This window comes from Carcharodon carcharias, chromosome 9, assembly GCF_017639515.1.
Source record: "Carcharodon carcharias isolate sCarCar2 chromosome 9, sCarCar2.pri, whole genome shotgun sequence".
NCBI classification, from domain to species: Eukaryota; Metazoa; Chordata; class Chondrichthyes; order Lamniformes; family Lamnidae; genus Carcharodon; species Carcharodon carcharias.
In genome coordinates, this window is record NC_054475.1 from 125,948,802 (window position 1) to 125,967,506 (window position 18,705).

The following is an 18,705-nucleotide window of genomic DNA, read 5'->3' on the forward strand; positions in this document are numbered from 1 at the left end:
CCCAAGTTTGTGCAATCTCCCCTCTTGGGAGTCCAGATATCAATCGAGTAATTCACAATCCGCTCACACCCTTCAAGGCCAATATATCTTTTGTAAGATGTGGTGCCCAAAACTGCTCACAATGTTCCAGGTGTGGTCTAACCAGGTTTTTTTTTTAAAATATAGCTGAAGCATGACTTCTACCCACTTGTATTCTATTCCTTTAGATATAAAGGCCAGCCTTTTTGAATATTTTCTCAACCTGCTCATTAAATTTTAGGGATCAATGTACCTGGATCTCAAGGTCTTCTTGAACCTCCAATATTACTAGCTCTTTTTTGCCATTTAGAAAGTACCCAGTGCTACCCATGTTCTGGTCAAAGAGAATGGCCTCACATTTGCTGATATCGAAATCAATTTGCCACAATTTCGCTGAGTCATTTAATTTATTAATATCTTTGTAATTTTACACTTCCATCTGCACTGCCTACATTACCACCTATATCAAAATTTGTTGATGCCATAGGTATGTGGCTTTCTATCCCGTCATCTAAGTTATTAATGAATACATTGGTCAATATTTGAGACCCCAAAACAGTTCTTAGCAGGAATAGTTACATCCTGTGAATTAGAATCCCTGCCATTATCCCTACTCTGCATTTCCTCAAGTCAGGCTGCTCAGCCAATTTCCCAACCATAGAATCTTAGAAGTTACAGCACAGGGGGTGACCATTCAGCCCACCGTGTCTACGCTGGCTCTCTCTGCCTTCTCCCCATAGCCTTGAACATTATTCCTTTTCAGATAATCCCAATTCCTTCTTGAATGTCTTAATTGAACCTGCCTCTACCACACTCTCAGGAACCGCTCACTGTGTGAAAATGGTTTTCCTCATGTCACCAATGCTTTTTTTGCCAAATATCTTAAATCTGTGCCCTCTGGTTCTCCATCCTTTCACCAATAGGAACAGTTTCTCCCTATCTATCCTATCCCAATACCTCATGATTTTGAATACCTCGATGAAATCTGCTCTCAACCTTGATTTCTCCAATCTATCGACAGAACTGAAGTTCCTCATCAATGGCACCGTTTTTACGAATCTTTTCTGCAAGCTCTCTAATGCCTTCACACCCTTCCCAAAGTGTGGTGCCCAGAATTCCAATTGAGGTTGAACCAGCATTTTATACAGGTTTAACATAACTTTTGTTTTTGTACTCTGTGCCCCTATCAATAAAGTCCAGGATGTCGTATGCTTCATTAACTGCTCTCTCGACCCTGTCCTGCCACCTTAACTGCTCTCTCAACCTGTCCTGCTACCTTTAACGATTTATGCACGTATACACCCAGGTCTCTCTGCTCCCGCACCCCGTTTAGAGCTGTGCCTTTTATGTTATACCGTCTCCAAGCTCCTCCTACCAAAATGAATCACTTCACACTTCTCTGCATTAAATTTCATGTCACTTGTCCCCACTTTCCACCAACCAGCATGTCCATTTGAAGATCTACACTATCCTCCTCATGTTTTGCAATCCTTCCAAGTTTTAACTTATGCAAATTTTGAATTTTGAAATTGTGCCCTGTACACCAGGGTCCCCATCATTAATATATATCAGGAAGAACACAGGTCCTAACACTGACCCCTGGCAACTCACTGTGAACGTTACTCCAGTCCAAATTGTTAAACCCTACTCTGTTTCCTGCCACTAAATAAATTCGTATCTTTGTTGCCCCTGTCCCTTTTATTCCATGGGTTCTAACTTTGCTCAATAGTCTTGTGTGACACTATCAAACCAGGACAATAATTTGCCATCCATTCCGCGAGCTTCAACTTTAGCTAACAGTCTCGTGGGAAAATCTTCATCAAATGCTTTCTGAAAGTCTACATAAATAAGATAAACAAACATTCACCTGTCCACCACTTTAGCCCCCTCTTCAAAAAAAAATCAATTAAATTCATTTGGCATTGCTTACTCATTACAATTTCATACAGGCTCTCTCTGGTTAGCTGAAAATTTACAAGTGTTCAGTCACTCTAGTCTTAAGAATAGATCCTAATGATTTGCTGACAACAGGTGAGACCTTAACTGGTTTATAATTCCTTTGTTTCCCCCTCTCATCTTTCTTAAATAGCGGAGTGACACTGGCAATTTTCCAATCTAAAAGGAATAGTTAACAAACAGAGAGGACTCTGGAAGATTATAGTTTAGGCATCTCCAATGTTCTCATCTATTTCCTGGGGTGGAAACCATCAGGTGTTGAGGATTTAGTTTTTCCTTAACTGTTAGCTTCTTACATTAATTTTGTTTAACCTCTTTCCCTGATTCAGTAATTTTCTTTGGGGTGTCTGGCAGGCTGACCTCTCCTATTGTAAATACATTTGCAAAGTAATTATCCAGCATGCCCACTGTTTCCTTATTTTCATTCACAATATCACCTTATCAGTTTTCAAGGGGCATACATTGCTTCTAAGTGCCCTGTTTTACCTAATGTAATTCTAAAAATTTGTGTTGACTTTGATGTCCCTTGCAAGTTTTTTTCATACTTCCTTTTTGTAGCTCAGTTTTGTCATCCTTTGCTGTTCCTTGCATCTTTCCTATTTTCCAGGATCTGTGCTTTTTGTTTTGCATTTTTGTAAGCTTTTTCTTTTGGTAAGATGTTGTCTCTTTTCTCTTTAGTTGTCCCTGCCTGTTTATTTTGGCAATTAGAAGTTTTGGTCTTGGGTATATAAAACTTGTCCTAGATCAGAAATTCTTTTTTGAACACCCGCCACTGATCTATCATTTTACCTAACAGCAGATTTTCCTAGTTTACTGTGAACACAATTTTATTCCATTGAACTCAACCAAGTCTAGAATCTTATTAACTGTTTCATGTTTCTCTCTTTCAAATGTTGCATTGAACTCAATCATATTATGATTACTAGCTGATAAAATGTCCATGCGCCATTAGGCTGTGAACCAAATATGGTAATTAGTAATGACTATTTCGAATATGGCCTGCCCCCTTGCTGGTTCTGGGGTCAAACTGTTGCAGAAAACTATCAAAGAGGTTCCCTTCCCTTCTGACATGTGCTTGTCTCCTTATCACAATCTATATGAAAGTTAAAATCCCCCATTAAAACCATTCTGCCTTTGCTACATGTTGTCCAATCTTAGTATTTATACAAGATACAACTTCACAGCAACTATTAGGAGCCTGTACAGAACACCAACAACAGTCTTAAGTTCTTTTCTATTTCTTAATTCTACCCTTAAAAGTCTCCCACTGCATGCTTACCTCTCATCATTGAAAAGGTTCCATCTTTAATGATTAAAGCTATTCCTCTCCCTCTATTTTCCTTATCCAGTAGATCTTATAATCTGGTATATTTTGTTTCCAGCCCTGACCATCCTACAGTCATGTCTCAGAAATGGCTACCATATCATAACCTCCAAGTTGAATATGCCCTGCAAATTATTCAAATTGTTCCTTATACTCCATGCATTTATATAAAGAGCACTTATTTGGGTCACACACCTTAACCTGTCCTTCTGTTCCACGGTTTCATTCGCACATTTCCTACTTCTCTCTCCTGATTTCATTAATTTACATCTTTTAGTTTTCCCTTTACCTGTACTGCCTAACGCACAATTTCTGACTGTTGCTCTGCTCTCTCAGCTTTAGTTTTTCGAGCTATTGTCAATACTACCTTCTCCACATAAGCCCTCATCCATCCCCAACTTACTGGTTTAAAGTCCTTGTCAAGGTCTAATTTATCCTTTCACTAGGACCCTGCTTCCAGCCTGGTTCAGGTGGAGTCTATCCCAACAGTATATTTCCTCACTGTCCCAATATTGATGCCTATGTCTCATGAATTGGAATCCTTCAGTTTTAATTTTCTAAAATTCCCTAGATTTGGTGAATTACTGCTGTGGATCTTGTACATGGTACACACTGCTGCGATTGTGCGTGGGTAGTGGAGAGAGAGAATGCTTGTGGATAGGGTGCCAATCAAACAGACTGCTTTGTCCGAGATGTTGTCCAGCTTCTTCAGTGTTGTGGGAGCTGCGCTCATCCTGGCAAGTGGGGAGTATTCCATCACACCCCTGACTTGTGCCTTGTAGGTGGTGGACAGGCTGTGGGGATCAGGAGGCAAGTTACCCGTTGCGTGATTCCTAGCCTCTGACCTGCTCTTGTAGCCACAATATTTATAATGGCTAGTCCAGTTCAGTTTCTGGTCAATGGTAACCCCCAGGATGTTGACAGTGGGGGATTCAGTGATGGTAATGCCATTGAACATCAAGGGGCGACGGCTGGAGAAAGTCATTGCCTGACACTTGTGTGGCGCGAATGTTACTTGCCACTTGTCAGCCCAAGCCTGGATATTGTCCAGGTGTTACTTGCTCCATTTGGACATGGACTGCTTCAGTATCTGAGGAGTCACAAATGGTGCTGAACATTATGCGAACATCCCCACATCTGAACTTATGATGGAAGGAAAGTCATAGATGAAGCAGCTGAAGATTGGTTGGGCCTAGGACACTATCCTGAGGAACTCCTGCAGTGATGTCCTGAAGCTGAGATGACTGGCCTCCAACAATCACAACCATCTTCCTTTGTGCTAGGTATGACTTCAATCAGCAGAGAGCTTTCCCCCGATTCCCATTAACTCCAGTTTTGCTAAGGCTCCTTGATGCCACACGCGGTCAAATGCTGCCTTGATGTCAAGGGCAGTCATCCTCATCTCACCTCAGGAGTTCAGTTATTTTGTCCATGTTTGAACCAAGGCTGTAATGAGGTCAGGAGCTGAGTGGCCTTCGCGGAACCCAAAATGCTGCTTGATAATACCGTTGATGACCTCTTCCATTACTTTACTGATGGAGAGTAGATTGATGGGGCGGTAACTGGCCCAGTTGGATTTGTCCTGCTTTTTTTGTGTACAGGACATACCTGGACAATTTTCCACATTGCTGGGTAAATGCCAGTGTTGTAGCTGTACTGGAACAGCTTGGCTAGGGACCCGGCAAGTTCTGGAGCACGTCTTCAGTACAATTGCTGGAATATTGTCAGGGCCCATTTGCAGTATCCAATGCCTTCAGCTGTTTCTTGATACCATGTAGAGTGAATTGAATTGGCTGAAGACTGGCATCTGTGATGCTGGGGAGGAGGCAGAGATGGATCATCCACTTGGCACTTCTGGCTGAAGATTGTTGCGAATGCTTCAATATTATCTTTTGCACTGCTGGACTGGGCTCCTCCATCATTGAGGATAGGGATATTTGTGGAGGCTCCTCCTCCAGTGAGTTGTTTAATTGTCCACCACCATTCACGGCTGGACGTGGCAGGACTGCAGAGCTCAGATCTGATATGGTTGTGGGATTGCTTAGCTCTGTATATCACTTGCTGCTTATGCTGTTTGGCACCCAAGTGGTCCTGTGTTATCACCTCACCAGGTTGACACCTCATTTTTAGGTATGCCTGGTGCATACCCTCATGCCTCCTGGCATGCCCTCATGCACTCTTCATTGAACCAGAGTTGATCTCCTGTCTTGATGGTAATGGTAAAGTGGGGGATATAGCTGGGCTGTGAGGTTACAGATTGTGTTCGAGTACAATTCTGCTGCTGCTGATGGCCCACAACACCTCATGGATGCCCAGTCTTGAGTTGCTAGATCTGATCGAAATCTATCCCATTCAGCACAGTGGTAGTGCCACACAACACGATGGAGGGTATCCTCAATGTAAAAGTGGGACTTCGTCTCCACAATGACTGTGCGGTGGTCACTCCTACCAATACTGTCATGGACAGATGCATCTGCGGCAGGCAGCTTGGTGAAGATGGGATCAAATACATTTTTCCCTCTTGTTGGTTCCTTCACCTGCTGCAGACCCAGACTAGCAGCTATCTCATTTAGGACTCAGCCACCTCGGTCAGCAGTGGCGCTACCGAGCCACTCTTGGTGATGCACATTGAAGTCCCCCACCCAGAGTACATTCTACACCCTTGCCACCCTCAGTACTTCCTCCAAGGGATGTTCAACATGGAGGAGCACCGATTCATCAGCTAAGGGAGGGTGGTACATGGCAATCAGCAGGAAGCTTCCTTGCCCATATTTGACCTGAAGCCATGAGATGGTGATGGTGATATCTGGGACATTATCTGTAAGGTATGATTCCGTGAGGATAACTGTCAGACTGTTGCTTGACTAGTCTGTGAGTCAGCTCTCCAAAATTTGGCACTAGCCCCCAAATATGAAGGAGGAATTTGCAGGGTCGACAGGGCTGCGATGGCCGTCGTCATTTCCGGTGCCTAGGTCAATGACGGATGGTCCGTCTAGTTTCATTCCTTTTTTGTGACTTTGTAGCGGCTTTTTACAACTGAGTGGCTTGCTCAGCCATTTCAGAGGGCATTTAAGAGCCAATCACATTGCTGTGGGTCTGGAGTCACATGTAGGCCCGACCAGGTAAGGACGCCAGATTTCCTTCCCTAAGGGACATCAGTGAATCAGATGGGTTTTTACAACAATCAACAATGGTTTCATGGTCATCATTAAACTTAATTCCAGATTTTTATTGAATTCAAATTCCACCACCTGCCATGGTGGGATTCAAACCCAGGGTCCCCGGAGCATAACCCTGGGTCTCTGAGTTACTTGTCCAGCGACAATACCACTACGCCATCGCCTCCCCCCATCCCTTGTGAAAGGGATATCATACTTAACCAATTTATTTGAGTTCTTTGAAGAAGTATCATGTGCTGTGGTTAACGGGGAACCAATGGATGTACTGTACTTGAGATTTCCAGAAGGCATTTAATAAGGTGCCACACTGAAGGTTATTGCAGAAAATAAAAGCTCATCGTGTAGAGGGTAACATATTGGCATGAATAGAAGATTGGCTAGCTAACAGGAAGCAGACAGTTGGCATAAATGGGTCTTTTTCTGGTTGGCAGTATGTAATGAGTGGTGTACCACAGAGATCAGTGCTGGGGCCGCAACTTTTCACAATTTACATAAATGACTTGGATGAAGGGACCAAAGGTATGCTTGCAAAATTTGCTAATAACACAAAGACAGGTAGAAAAGTAAGTTGTGAAGAAGACATGGAGAGGCTACAAAGGAACATAGATGGGTTAAGTGAGTGGACAAAGGTCTGGTAAGTGGAGTATAATGTGGAAAAATGTGCAATTGTCCATTTTACCAGGAAGAATTAAAAAAAGAAGCATTATCTAAATGGTGAGAGGCTGCAGAGCTCTGAGATACAGAGGGATCTGGGTGTCCTAGTGCATGAATCACAAAAGGATAGTATGCAGCTACAGCAAGTAATCAGGAAAGCTAATAGAATGTTATTGTTTATGGCGAGTGGAATTGAATACAAAGGTAGGGAGGTTACAGGGCACTGGTGAGACCACATCTAGAGTGCTGTGTTCAGTATTGGTCCTCTTATTTAAGGACGTATATAAATGTGTTGGAAGCAGTTCAGAAGGTTACTAAGTTAATATCAGGAAAGAGTGCGCTGTCCCTTAGGAGGAAAGGTTGGACAGGCTAGGCTATTCTCCACTGGAATTTAGAAGAGTAAGAGGCAACTTGATTGAAATCTTAAGATCCTGAGGGGTCTTGACAGGGTGGATGTGGAGAGGATGTTTCCTCTTGTGGAGAATCTAGAACCGGGGTGGCTGTTTAAAAATAAGGAATCTGACAATTAAGGCAGAGATGAGGAGAAATTTTCTCTCTAAGAGTGTTGAGTGTCTTTGGAATGCTTTTCCTCAAAAGGCAGCAGAAGCAGAGTCTGAATATTCTTAAGGCAGGGATAGATAGATTCTTGATAAGCAAGGAGGTTGAAAGGTTATTGGAGGGAGGCAGGTGGTTACAATCAGATCAGCCATGGTCTTATTTAATGGCGGAGCTGACTCAAAGGGTTGAGTAGCTTACTCCTGCTCCGAATTTGTAAGTTCATCTGTTCACAGACCTCTCCTTTAGTCACATATTCGCCTCCTGATCTGCTTATCTGTATGCCAATTTGCATGCAACTTGGGTAATGATCCAGAGGTTATAACTCTTGACGTTCTGTTCTTTAATTTAGCTCCTAGGAGGATTCCTCATTTAGTGGGGTTTCAATCTTCTAAAATTACTTCAGAAGAAATAACGCAGCTCTTTCACCCAAAAGCTTTGGTAACTCCATTATCTTTCCTCTTAATTACCTTTCTGTGAATATTTCTCAGAAATCAGGAAAATGTGCATGGCACCAAGCCACCACCAATTAACAGCTAAAGGAAGCAGTAGCCAGGACAGCTAAGAAAAAATGCTTTCCTTTAACATGTACAAATGTAAAATTTTATTTTAAAATACCAGAGCTGAAATCATTTGTACTTTACAAACACAAATTATGTAATACTAACAATGTGGGAAAAGTGAAAAGAAGGCACTATAAAAATCACAGAAGAGATCATCTTAAATATCCATGCATACTTTATGACTTGAACAATGCAACAGATTTTAATGAATACTGTAAATAGCATAAAGTTAAATCATATTTAATTTTTAACAAAATACTGCATTTATTTTATAAAGATGAAACTTTCTTCAATATCTATGACAAAACACAATGAATTTTGTTTTAGGGAAGGCAATGAGTTAGGTTTTCACATTGTACATAGTGACAATAAAAGAGTAATCATCTGTACCTTTTGGTGTTTTAGCTGTAAATTCTGGATCAAAGCAGAAAGTATCTTCTGGCTTACCAGCAGCAGGTTTAAACGGAGGTTGAATTTCCTTTCTGACTAGTTTCTGAGAAAAAGAGAATGCTTCATTTTCACATGTCTTGGTCACTTTATTTTGAATGACAATGTAGACAATTATGAATACCCAAGTATGTTACTTTAATATTTAAAGAAATCAGGATTTACATAATTTCAACACCCTTTGACAATTTACAGGTGCAATGGGTACTAAGACCTTAGAGAAGAATTCATACATTTGATTAGCACAAGAATTACAAATTCTATGCCGACATGACATTTCAGTACAAATATTTTAGTATTCCAGAAAATGTATAATTTAAAAAAAGTGTTTCAGTAACAGCAGAGAAATAATTCTTTCAAACAAGCAATGAGTTAAAAGCATGAACATTTAGATTTTAACTTGGGTTTTTCAGGAGTAAAAAGCATTACATTTAACAGCTTTGTGACCTTGATCTTGCTTGTTGGAATGGGAAACACCTACATTCCAGTCAATGGTAGCAAAGAATGGATGCCTTTTGATCTCTTCAACTCCATCAGGGCCAGCTCCTACAAGAATTAAGATCACGGGATGTTTATTTGTAGTTTTGGCTGTATGAGGGCAGAGGCCAATCTCCAGCCCAGTACAATTAACTGTTCTTGCAAGTACCATGTACTGGAGATAAGTGAATGCTGCTACATCACTACACAATGCTGCAGAAGCAGTGCAAAACGGTGGGCAGTTTGCATTTTACACAAGCCAACTCCACAATGTGCAGGAATGTAGGAAATTAATTACACATTTCAGCACAGGTATTTCCAGTGCATATCAACACTTCAGAAGAAATTCAACTATAAGCAACATTTTTCATTTGATGCACGAGTACTAATACATGGTTGGTTTTCTTCAGTATGCTGGAATTGTACTCTGGCCTTCTCAACATGTGAAAATAGGGAGAAAATGGTTTTTATTTTAAGCTAAGCAAAAGAAGTGGTCGATGAGCTTTTTTCTACTGTGTTCTCCAATGCACCTTGGCATACTATGGAAAAGACCTAGTTTTTCCAATAGCTGCTGAAAAATACAGAAAATGCACAAATTCTGCTTTTATTTGGAATTAAATTCAAGACTTTTTTTTGAACAAGTGGGAATTTGATTACTTACCTTTAGCTCTGTGCCAAATGTTTCATCAAATTCAAGGTGACCACTAAAAGAGAGCAAGGGCTAAAAATTCAATAGGCCAAAAACAGGCACTGGGATTACAATGCCAGATTGACCCACAGCCATTCAAAGTAATACAACCAACATGCAAACTTTATGACGCTTGCTAACCTAAATGTTAGTGGCATGCAGCCCAGTTCTAAACATACTGCTCAGTGGTTGCACACCTCAGCAGGGGGCCCAATAAGCGAGCACCACAATGCCAGCCTGCCCCTCTTAAAGAGGAGGTACATTCTGGCTGCAGGAGGTACTGGAAGTTAGTGTCTGACCTCAAGGAGGAGTGAAGATGGTGCAACATGGCAGAGAGCAGGCTCCCAGATTTTCTGATACACCACTCAAGTCCCTGGGTGCAGGAAATGGACAGGGAGAGAGATGTTCTGTATCCACAGGGGGCCAGAAGGCCCTCTACACAAGCACATAGAAGGGAATGGGAGCAGACCCCTACAGAGATCAATGCAGAGTCATCAAGGACCTGGATTTAGAGCTGCAAGAAGTCTAATGACCTTCCAAGCGCAGTCAAGGTCAGTGAATGTCTCTTCAAATGCCATATCCTTACAACTGAACAATGAGCCTCACCCGTTGCTCAATTCACCATACCCCCTTCTCTCTCCTACCAACAAATCTCTATCTTACACAAACTCATATCTCACATGCATAGCTTCACCTCACCCTCACTCTAAACACTGCTGCAAAACACATACCCCCATTTCATAAGTTGGACACAGTGCCTTCACAACGATCAGGTTTTAGAGGATACAACAGATCACCATGAATTGGGGCACGACTCTAGCAAGACTGCTCCAGAGTGCTCAGGCACATAACTATTGCTTTCACACCTCAGTGGTCAATAAGATGTTTCTCGTAGCAATATGGATCAATGTATGCATACAAGCTACATCTGGTTGGGTTGCAGATTGCAGTCATGAGTCAAATGTAGTTACCTTGACCCCCAACGGTCACCCTCTGGTTTAATGGGGTAGCCGAAAGATCGAAGAAACAGCGGATCGGTACAGAATGGAAGCCCCATGACAGCTGCAAGAATACCAAGCATTTACCAGGCTGATGTGCTCAATGTCACCACACACCAACTGCATATTAAACAAGGGGTAGCCTTTGCGACTGCATTATATCTCAACATTGAGATGTGGCACCCACAAAGTTACATGCCTGCATCATGAGTAAGCCACATGCATGCTCCACCTGTTTCGCTTTGTTCAGAGAGAACAAATCCCACAATGAATTCCCCTCTCCGGGCAGAAAGAGTATCTGTCAGCTCTGGTGCAGCAGTGGAGAGTGAACTGGGAGATGTTGCCTACTCCAGCCTGGAAGGATCTGAAGGTAAAGTTCTTCACGCTAAGCCATTGGCAGGGCCATCCTCACCATGCTCTGAGGCTGTGGTTCTGGTTGCAAGAGGTGGCAAGAGTTCTGTGAACACCTCCTTCATAAAGCGCATACTGCTCCTGGCTCAGGTGGAGGTAAGAGATGTGTTCTCTGAAGACCAGAGGTGGGTAAGGCCTCCTGCTGAGTGCTTTCCCTCCACCCCTCTCTTCGAGCAAATTGTCCTTCTCTTTGCTCCGTCTGCCCCTGAGGCTACAGTCCAAGGGGAGTTGCAACTATAAACACATGACTGGGAGCAGGTGCCGTGCACAGAATCCTTATAGACATAACCAAGGCCTTCTTTCACATGCAGCACCATTCCCTGCAGACCTCAACTTGAACCTCCTCTTCAAAACACCCTGAAGCTCACCCTGGAGTGCGAGAGGACCACCCTGGGACAGGCAGTCAGCAGCATCTAAGGAGAGTGCAGGAGGACCACCCTAGGACAGGCAGTCAGCAGCAGCTAGAAGAGAGTGCAAGAGGATGACCCTGAAACAGTACCTAGAGGATCTAGTCTATCTAGAGGATCTAGCATCTAGTCTATACTCAAGCAAGAGTAAGGGTAAAATAAAACCAAGAGTCCACATTCTATTTAGTTAAGATATGCCTGGGGAGCCTAGTTCCATGATTTGCATATCCTGTGCTATGTGGGAAAAACTAGATTCTCCTGGAGGTCTGGATGACCATTTGTGCAGGAGGAGCAACTGGAGCAACTCCAGCTCCAGGTTTTTGGAACTTGAACAGCAGCTAGGGGCACTACAGTGCATTCACGAGGCTGAGAGGTTTGTAGATAGCACAGTTCAGGATGTGGAATCCCCTGGGTGCATCGTACTCGCAAACCGTTTTTCAGCCTTGGAAAACAGTGAGTGTGACGGTTCATCTGCAGAGGCCAACCAGAGGGAAGGCCATGGCACTGTGGGTGGTCCAGCTGCTCAGGGGAGCGAGGAAGAAGTGTAAAAGGGTAATAGTGGTAGGGGATGCGTTAGTGGGGAGAGTAGACAGGCACTTCTGCAGCCGTAGATGTGACTCCAGGGTGGTATGTTGCCTACCAGGTGCCAGGGTCAAGGATGTCATGGAACAGCTGCAGGGCATTCTGAAGTGGGAGGGTGAACACCCAGAGGTCGTGGTCCATGTTGGGATCAATGACATAGGAATAAAAATAAATGAGGTCCTGCAAGTAGACTTTAGGGAGTTAAGTAGGAAATTGAAAAGGGCTTCAAAGGTAGTAATCTCCGGAATACTCCTCGTGCCACACAGCAGTGAGTATAGGAACAGAAGGATAGAGCAGGTGAATGCATGGCTGGAGAGATGGTGCAGGAGGAAGGGTTTTAGATTCCTGGGGCATTGGGACCGTTTCTGGGGCAGGTGGGACCTGTACAAGTTGGACAAGTTACATCTGAACAGGAACGGGACCAACATCTTCACGAGGAGGTTTGCTAATGCTGCTGGGGCAGATTTAAACTAAATTGGCAGGGGGGATGGGATTCTGAAAAGTGGTTCAGAGGGGAGAGAAGCTGAGGTGGAATTAGAAGTTAAAACACTAGCGAGTCTGGAAGACAGAGGAAACATAGGTTGGATAAGAAAGAAGTGAGTTTAGCAAGGCTAATTGGAATATATTTTAATGCAAGGAGCCTTAGGAATAAGACAGACGAGCCAAGGGCACAGTTAGGCACGTGGGAGTATAATATCATAGCTATGACTAAGGCTTGGCTAAAAGGGCAGGATTGGCAGCTCAACATTCCTGATTATAGGTTATTCAGATGAGATAGAGATGGGGATAGAAGGAGGTGCGGTCACAATACTGATCATGGAATCAGCAGTGAGGAGGAATGACATCTTAGAAGGATCATCAAACGAGGCCATATAGATAGAAGTAATAAATACAAAAGGGGTTGACACGCTGTTGAGTGTGTACTGTCGCCCCCACAGTCAGGGAGAGATAGAGGGTCAAATATGTAATCAAATTTCAGAGAAGTGTAAGATTAATAAGGCACTAATTGTAGGGGATTTTAACTGCACAAATATTAACTGGGATAGTTTTAGTGTGCAAGGTAGGCAGAGCGCAAAATTCTTAAGCTGCGTCCAGGAGAACGTTTTCAGCCAGTACATAGAAAACTCAACAAGGTGAGGGGCAGTTCTGGACCTAATATTGGGAAGTGAGCCCAGGCATCTGGAAGGCGTATCAATAGGGGAACATTTTGGAGATAGTGAGCATAACTCAGTTAGACTTAGAATAGCCATAGAAAATGATAAGGTTGGGCCAGGAATAAAAGTTCTAAACTGGGGAAAGGCTAATATTACTAAGATGAGATATGATTTGACCCAAGTGGACTGGGAGCAGCTACTTGCAGATAAAACTGTGTCAGAGCAGTGGGAGGCATTCAAAAAGGAAACAGCGAGAATACAGGGCAAATATGTTCCCATAAAGACAAAGGGAGGGGACCAAGTCCAGAGAACCTTGAATGGCAAGGGACATAAAAGGTTAGAATTACGAAAGAAAAGAGAAGCTTCTGGCAGACACCTAGGGCTCAATACAGCAGAGTCCCTAGAACCATAGAAAAGTTAAAAGCACAGAAGGATGCCATTCAGCCCATCTTGTCCATGCCAGTCTGAGAACACTTAGATGCCCTTTCTAATCCCACCTTCCTGCACTCGGCCCATTGCCCTGCAGCTTACAGCACTTAAGGTGCAGATCCAGGTACTTTTTAAAAAGAGCTTAGAGTTTCTGCCTCTGCCACTAACTAGGAGAGTGAATTCCAGACACCCACTACCTTCTGCGTAAAAAAGTTCTTCCTCATGTCCCCCCTACACCTTCTGCCACTTATCTTGAATCTATGTCCCCTGGTTCTAAAATTTGCCACCAAGGGAAACAATTTTATCCTGTCCACTCTATCTATTCCCCTCAATTTTGTACACCTCAAACAAATCACCTCTCAACCTTTTTTGTTCTAAGGGAAATAACCCCAACCCATCAATCTCTCCACTTTTCTAACCCTGGCAACATTCTTGTAAACCTCCTCTGCACTCTCTCCAAAGCTATTACATCCTTCCTGTAATGTGGTGACCAGAACTGCACACAATACTCCAGTTGTGGCCTCACCAGTGTTTTATACAATTCCAACATTATATCCTTACTTTTATATTCTATACCTCTGCCAATGAAGGAGAGCATTCTATATGCCTTTGTTCCAACCTTGTCTACTTGAACTGCTGCCTTCAGGGACCTGTGTACTTGGACGCCAAGATCTCTCACTTCATCTACCCCTCTTAGTATATTCCCTTTTATTGTGTAATCCCTGTAACTGTTTGATCTACATTTCTCTATGTTAAAATCCATCTGCCATTTTACCGCCCACTCCACCAACCCATCTATATCGTTTTGGAAATTATGACTCTCCTCTACATTATCCACTACTTGGCCAATCTTTCTGTCATCTGCAAATTTCCCAATCGTGCCCCCCCCGCCCCCAAGTTCACGTCCAAACCATTAATATTAACACAAACAGCTAGGGTCCCAACACCAAGCCCTGTGGAACACCACTTGAGACAACTTTCCATTCACAAGGGCATCCATCGACCATTACCCTTTGTTTCCTGTTACAAAGCCAACCTTTTATCCAGTTTGCCACATTACCCTGAATCCCATGGGCTTTTACTTTCCTGACCAAACTGCCATGTGGGACCTTGTCAAATGTCTTCCTAAAATCCATGTACACAACATCCACTGCACTACCTTCATCAACCCTTCTTGTCACTTCCTCAAAGAATTCAATCAAATTTGAGGCAAGACCTTCCTTTAACAAACCCATGCTGACCATCCCTGACTAGTCCATGCCTTTCCACATGACAGTTAATCCTATCTCTCAGGATTGATTCTACTAATTTGCTCACCACAGATGTTAGACTAACTGGCCTATAATTGTTTGGCATTTCCTTTGATCCCTTTTTAAACAATGGAAGTACGTTTGCATTTCTCCAGTCCTCCAGTACCTCCCCTGTATCTAGTGAAGATTGAAAAATCATCCTCAGAGCATCTGCTATCTCCTCCCTGACTTCCTTCAGCAGCCTCGGAAACAATCCATCTGGCCCTGGTAACTTATCAACTTTCAAGGACTTCAATCCTTCGACTACTTCCTCTCTCTTTATAACTATCCCGCCCAGTATCTCGCAGTGCTCCTCCTGGACTACTATATCTACATCCTCCCTTTCCTTTGTAAACACGGAGACAAAATATTCATTCAAAACCCTTCCCAAAGCCTCTGCATCTACACACAAGTTTCCATCTTCATCTCTGATAGATCCCACTTTTTCCTTAACTAACCTTTTAGCATTAATATATTGGTAAAACATCTTTGGGTTATCTGTAACTTTACTTGCTAATCTTTTCTCATGCCCTCTCTTTGATTTCCTTATTTCCCTTTTTACTTCATTCCTGCACTTCCTATATTTGTCTAGGCTACCTGCAATTCTTAGTTCTTTGCCTATGGTACGCTTTCTTTTTCTGTTTGATCTTCCCCTGTATTCCTCTAGACAGCCAGGGGGGTCTAGATTTGGCAGTCCCACTCTTATTTTTGTAGGGCACATGTCTATTCTGCACAATTAGGATCTCGCTTTTCAGTGTTTCCCACTGTTATAACCTCCAACAGTGCTGTCCAGTCCACCTTAGCCAAGTCCCTTCTCATTTCTGCAAAATTTGCCTTCCCCCAGTTCAAGACTTTTACTCCTGCCTTATCTCTGTCCTTTTCCATGGTAATGCTAAATCTAACTGAGTTGTGATCACTGTCCCTGATATGGTTGCCAACTGTCACTTCACCCACTTGCCCTTCCTCGTTCCCCAAGGCTAGGTCTAGATTTGCATCTCCTCTTGTTGGATTTGTCACTAATTGGTTGAAAAAATTTTCCTGGACACACTGCATGAATTTTTCTCCCTCAGTGCCCCTTATATTGTTTGAATCCCAGTTGATATTAGGATAGTTGAAGTCTCCTACTATTATTGCCCTTTTGTTCTTACAAGCAGAAATTTGCCTACATATTTGCTCTTCTATCTCCCTTTCACTATTTGGGGGTCTGTATTATACTCCCAGTAGTGTGACTGCCCCTTTTTTATTTCTAAGCTCAATCCATAAAGCCTCGTTTATTGACCCATTTAGTACTTCATCCCTTCTCACAACTGGAATTGATTCTTTAACCATTAGTGCTACCCCCCACCCCCCTCCTTTTTTATCTCCTACTCTATCGTACCTGAAGACTCTATAACCGAGGATATTAAGCTGCCAGTTTTGTCCCTCCTTTAGCCAGGTCTCCATTATAGCAATGACATCCTGCTGCCATTTGTCTACCTGTGCCCTTAACTCATCTAGCTTGTTTGAAATACTCCTTGCATTGAAGTATAAACAGTTTAACCCCGTCAATTTCTCTTGCTGGACATTTTTTAAACTTTGTTTCTCCTGTAACTCCACGTCTATCACAACGTCCCAAGCTAATGTTCTACCTCCATTTTTCCGATCTGAATCTGACCTATCTGATCCTACTCCTGGGATACCATCCCCCTGCCGCACTAGTTTAAGTAATCCCCAACAGAACTAGCAAAAGCCCCTGCAAGAACACTGGTCCCAGGCAGAGAGGAGTACAAAAAGTGCAGTGGGGAACTTAAAAAGGAAATTAAGAAAGCTAAGAGAGTGCACAAGAAAGCATTGATGGGTAGAATAAAGGAAAACTCAAAGGGGCTTTTTAAATACATAAAGAGCAAGAGAATAACTAGGGGAAAAGTAGGGCTAATTAGGGACCATAGAGAAATGTGTGTGGGGACCTGGAAGATGTGGGTACAGTCCTCAATGAATACTTTGCTTCGGTCTTCACAATGGAAAAGGATGACACAGATATAGACATCAGGGTGGAGGACTGAAATATTAGAGGAAATTAACATAGAGAGGAGGTACTAGTGGATTTAGCGGTCTTAAAAGTGGATAAATCTACAGGCCTGAATGGGATGTATCTCAGCTGTTGAGGGAGACAAGGGAAGAGATATCAGGGGCCCTGGCAGCAATTTTCAAATCCTCTCTGGCCACAGGTGAGTTGCCAGAGGACTGCTAACATTGTTCCATTATTAAAAAAGGATGGAAGGGATAGACCAGGAAATTACAGGTCAGTCAGTCTAACCTCAGTGATGGGGGAAGCTACTAGCAAGAATTCTGAGGGACAGAATATATCCACACTTGGAGAGACATAGATTAATCAGGGTTAGTTTGAATGGATTTGTTAAGGGAAGGTTATGTTTGACAAATTTGATCGAATTTTTTGAGGAGGCAACCAGGAGGAGTGTTGATGAAGGTAATACATTTGATGTGGTCTACATAGACTTTAGCAAGGCTTTTGATAATATCCCTCATGGCAAATTGGTCAAGAAAGTAAGACCCCATGGGATCCAAGTCAAAATGGCATACTGGATCCAAAATTGGCTCAGAGGCAGGAAACAGAAGGTGATGGTAGAGGGATGTTTCTGTGACTGGAAGTCTGTTTCCAGCGGGGTTCTGCAGATTTCGGTGCTGGGGCCCTAACTGTTTGTGGTGTACATAAATGATTTGGACTTAAAAGTTGGGGATATGATCAAGAAGTTCGTGAATGACACGAAAATTGGTGGGACGGTAAATAGTGAGCAGGATAGCTGTAAACTGCAAGAGGATATCAATGGACTGGTCAGGTGTGCAGAACAGTGGCAAATGGAATTCAACCTGGAAAAGTGTGAGGTAATGCACTTGGGACGGGCTAACAAGGCAAGGGAATACACTATGAATGGTAGGACTCTGGAAAGTACTGAAGATCAGAGGGACCTTGGTGCGCATATCCACGGATCCGTGAAGGTAGCAGGGCAGGTAGCTAAGGTGGTTAAGGCGGCATATGGGATACTTGAATTCTATGCCTCAGCTAATAAATGCAAGAGCAGAGAGGTTATGCTGGAACTGTATAAAACGCTGGCTAGGCCACAACTGGAGTACTGCATGCAGTTCTGGTTACTACATTATAAGGAGGATGTGATGGCACTGGAGAGGTGCAGAGGAGATTTACCAGGATGCTGCATGGGATGGAGGGTCTGGGCTATGGAGCAAGATTGGATAGGCTGGGGTTGTTTTCCTTGGAGCAGCCGAGTTTGAGAGGGGACCTGATAGAAGTGCATAAGATTATGAGGGGCATATATAGGGTGGATAGGAAGGCACTTTTTCCATTAGTAGAGGGGTCAATAACCAGGGGGCATAGATTTAAGGTAAGAGGTAGAAGGCTAAGAGGGAAGTTGAGGAGAAATTGTTTCACCCAGAGAGTGGTGGGAGTCTGGAACTCTCTGCCTGAAAGAGTGGTTGTGTCACAAACTCTCATAACATTTACAAGGTATTTAGATATTTACTTGTGTTGCCATAGCCTCCAGGGCTATGGGGCCAAGCG

The 18,705-nt window shown here is 43.1% G+C and overlaps 1 protein-coding gene across 5 annotated transcripts in view; it reads right to left on the reverse strand.

The window, feature by feature from the left end:
* The window catches only part of LOC121282113 (ribosomal protein S6 kinase alpha-6), a 168,430-nt gene that overhangs the window by 38,498 nt on the left and 111,227 nt on the right, over positions 1-18,705 (reverse strand). For all 5 annotated transcript variants that reach the window (XM_041195595.1, XM_041195596.1, XM_041195594.1 and 2 more), the window contains 2 exons: positions 9,178-9,242; positions 8,640-8,742 (listed from right to left, as the gene is read on the reverse strand). In XM_041195595.1, coding sequence (XP_041051529.1) covers positions 8,640-8,742; positions 9,178-9,242 — 168 coding nt within the window. The remainder of the gene's footprint in view (positions 1-8,639; positions 8,743-9,177; positions 9,243-18,705) is intronic.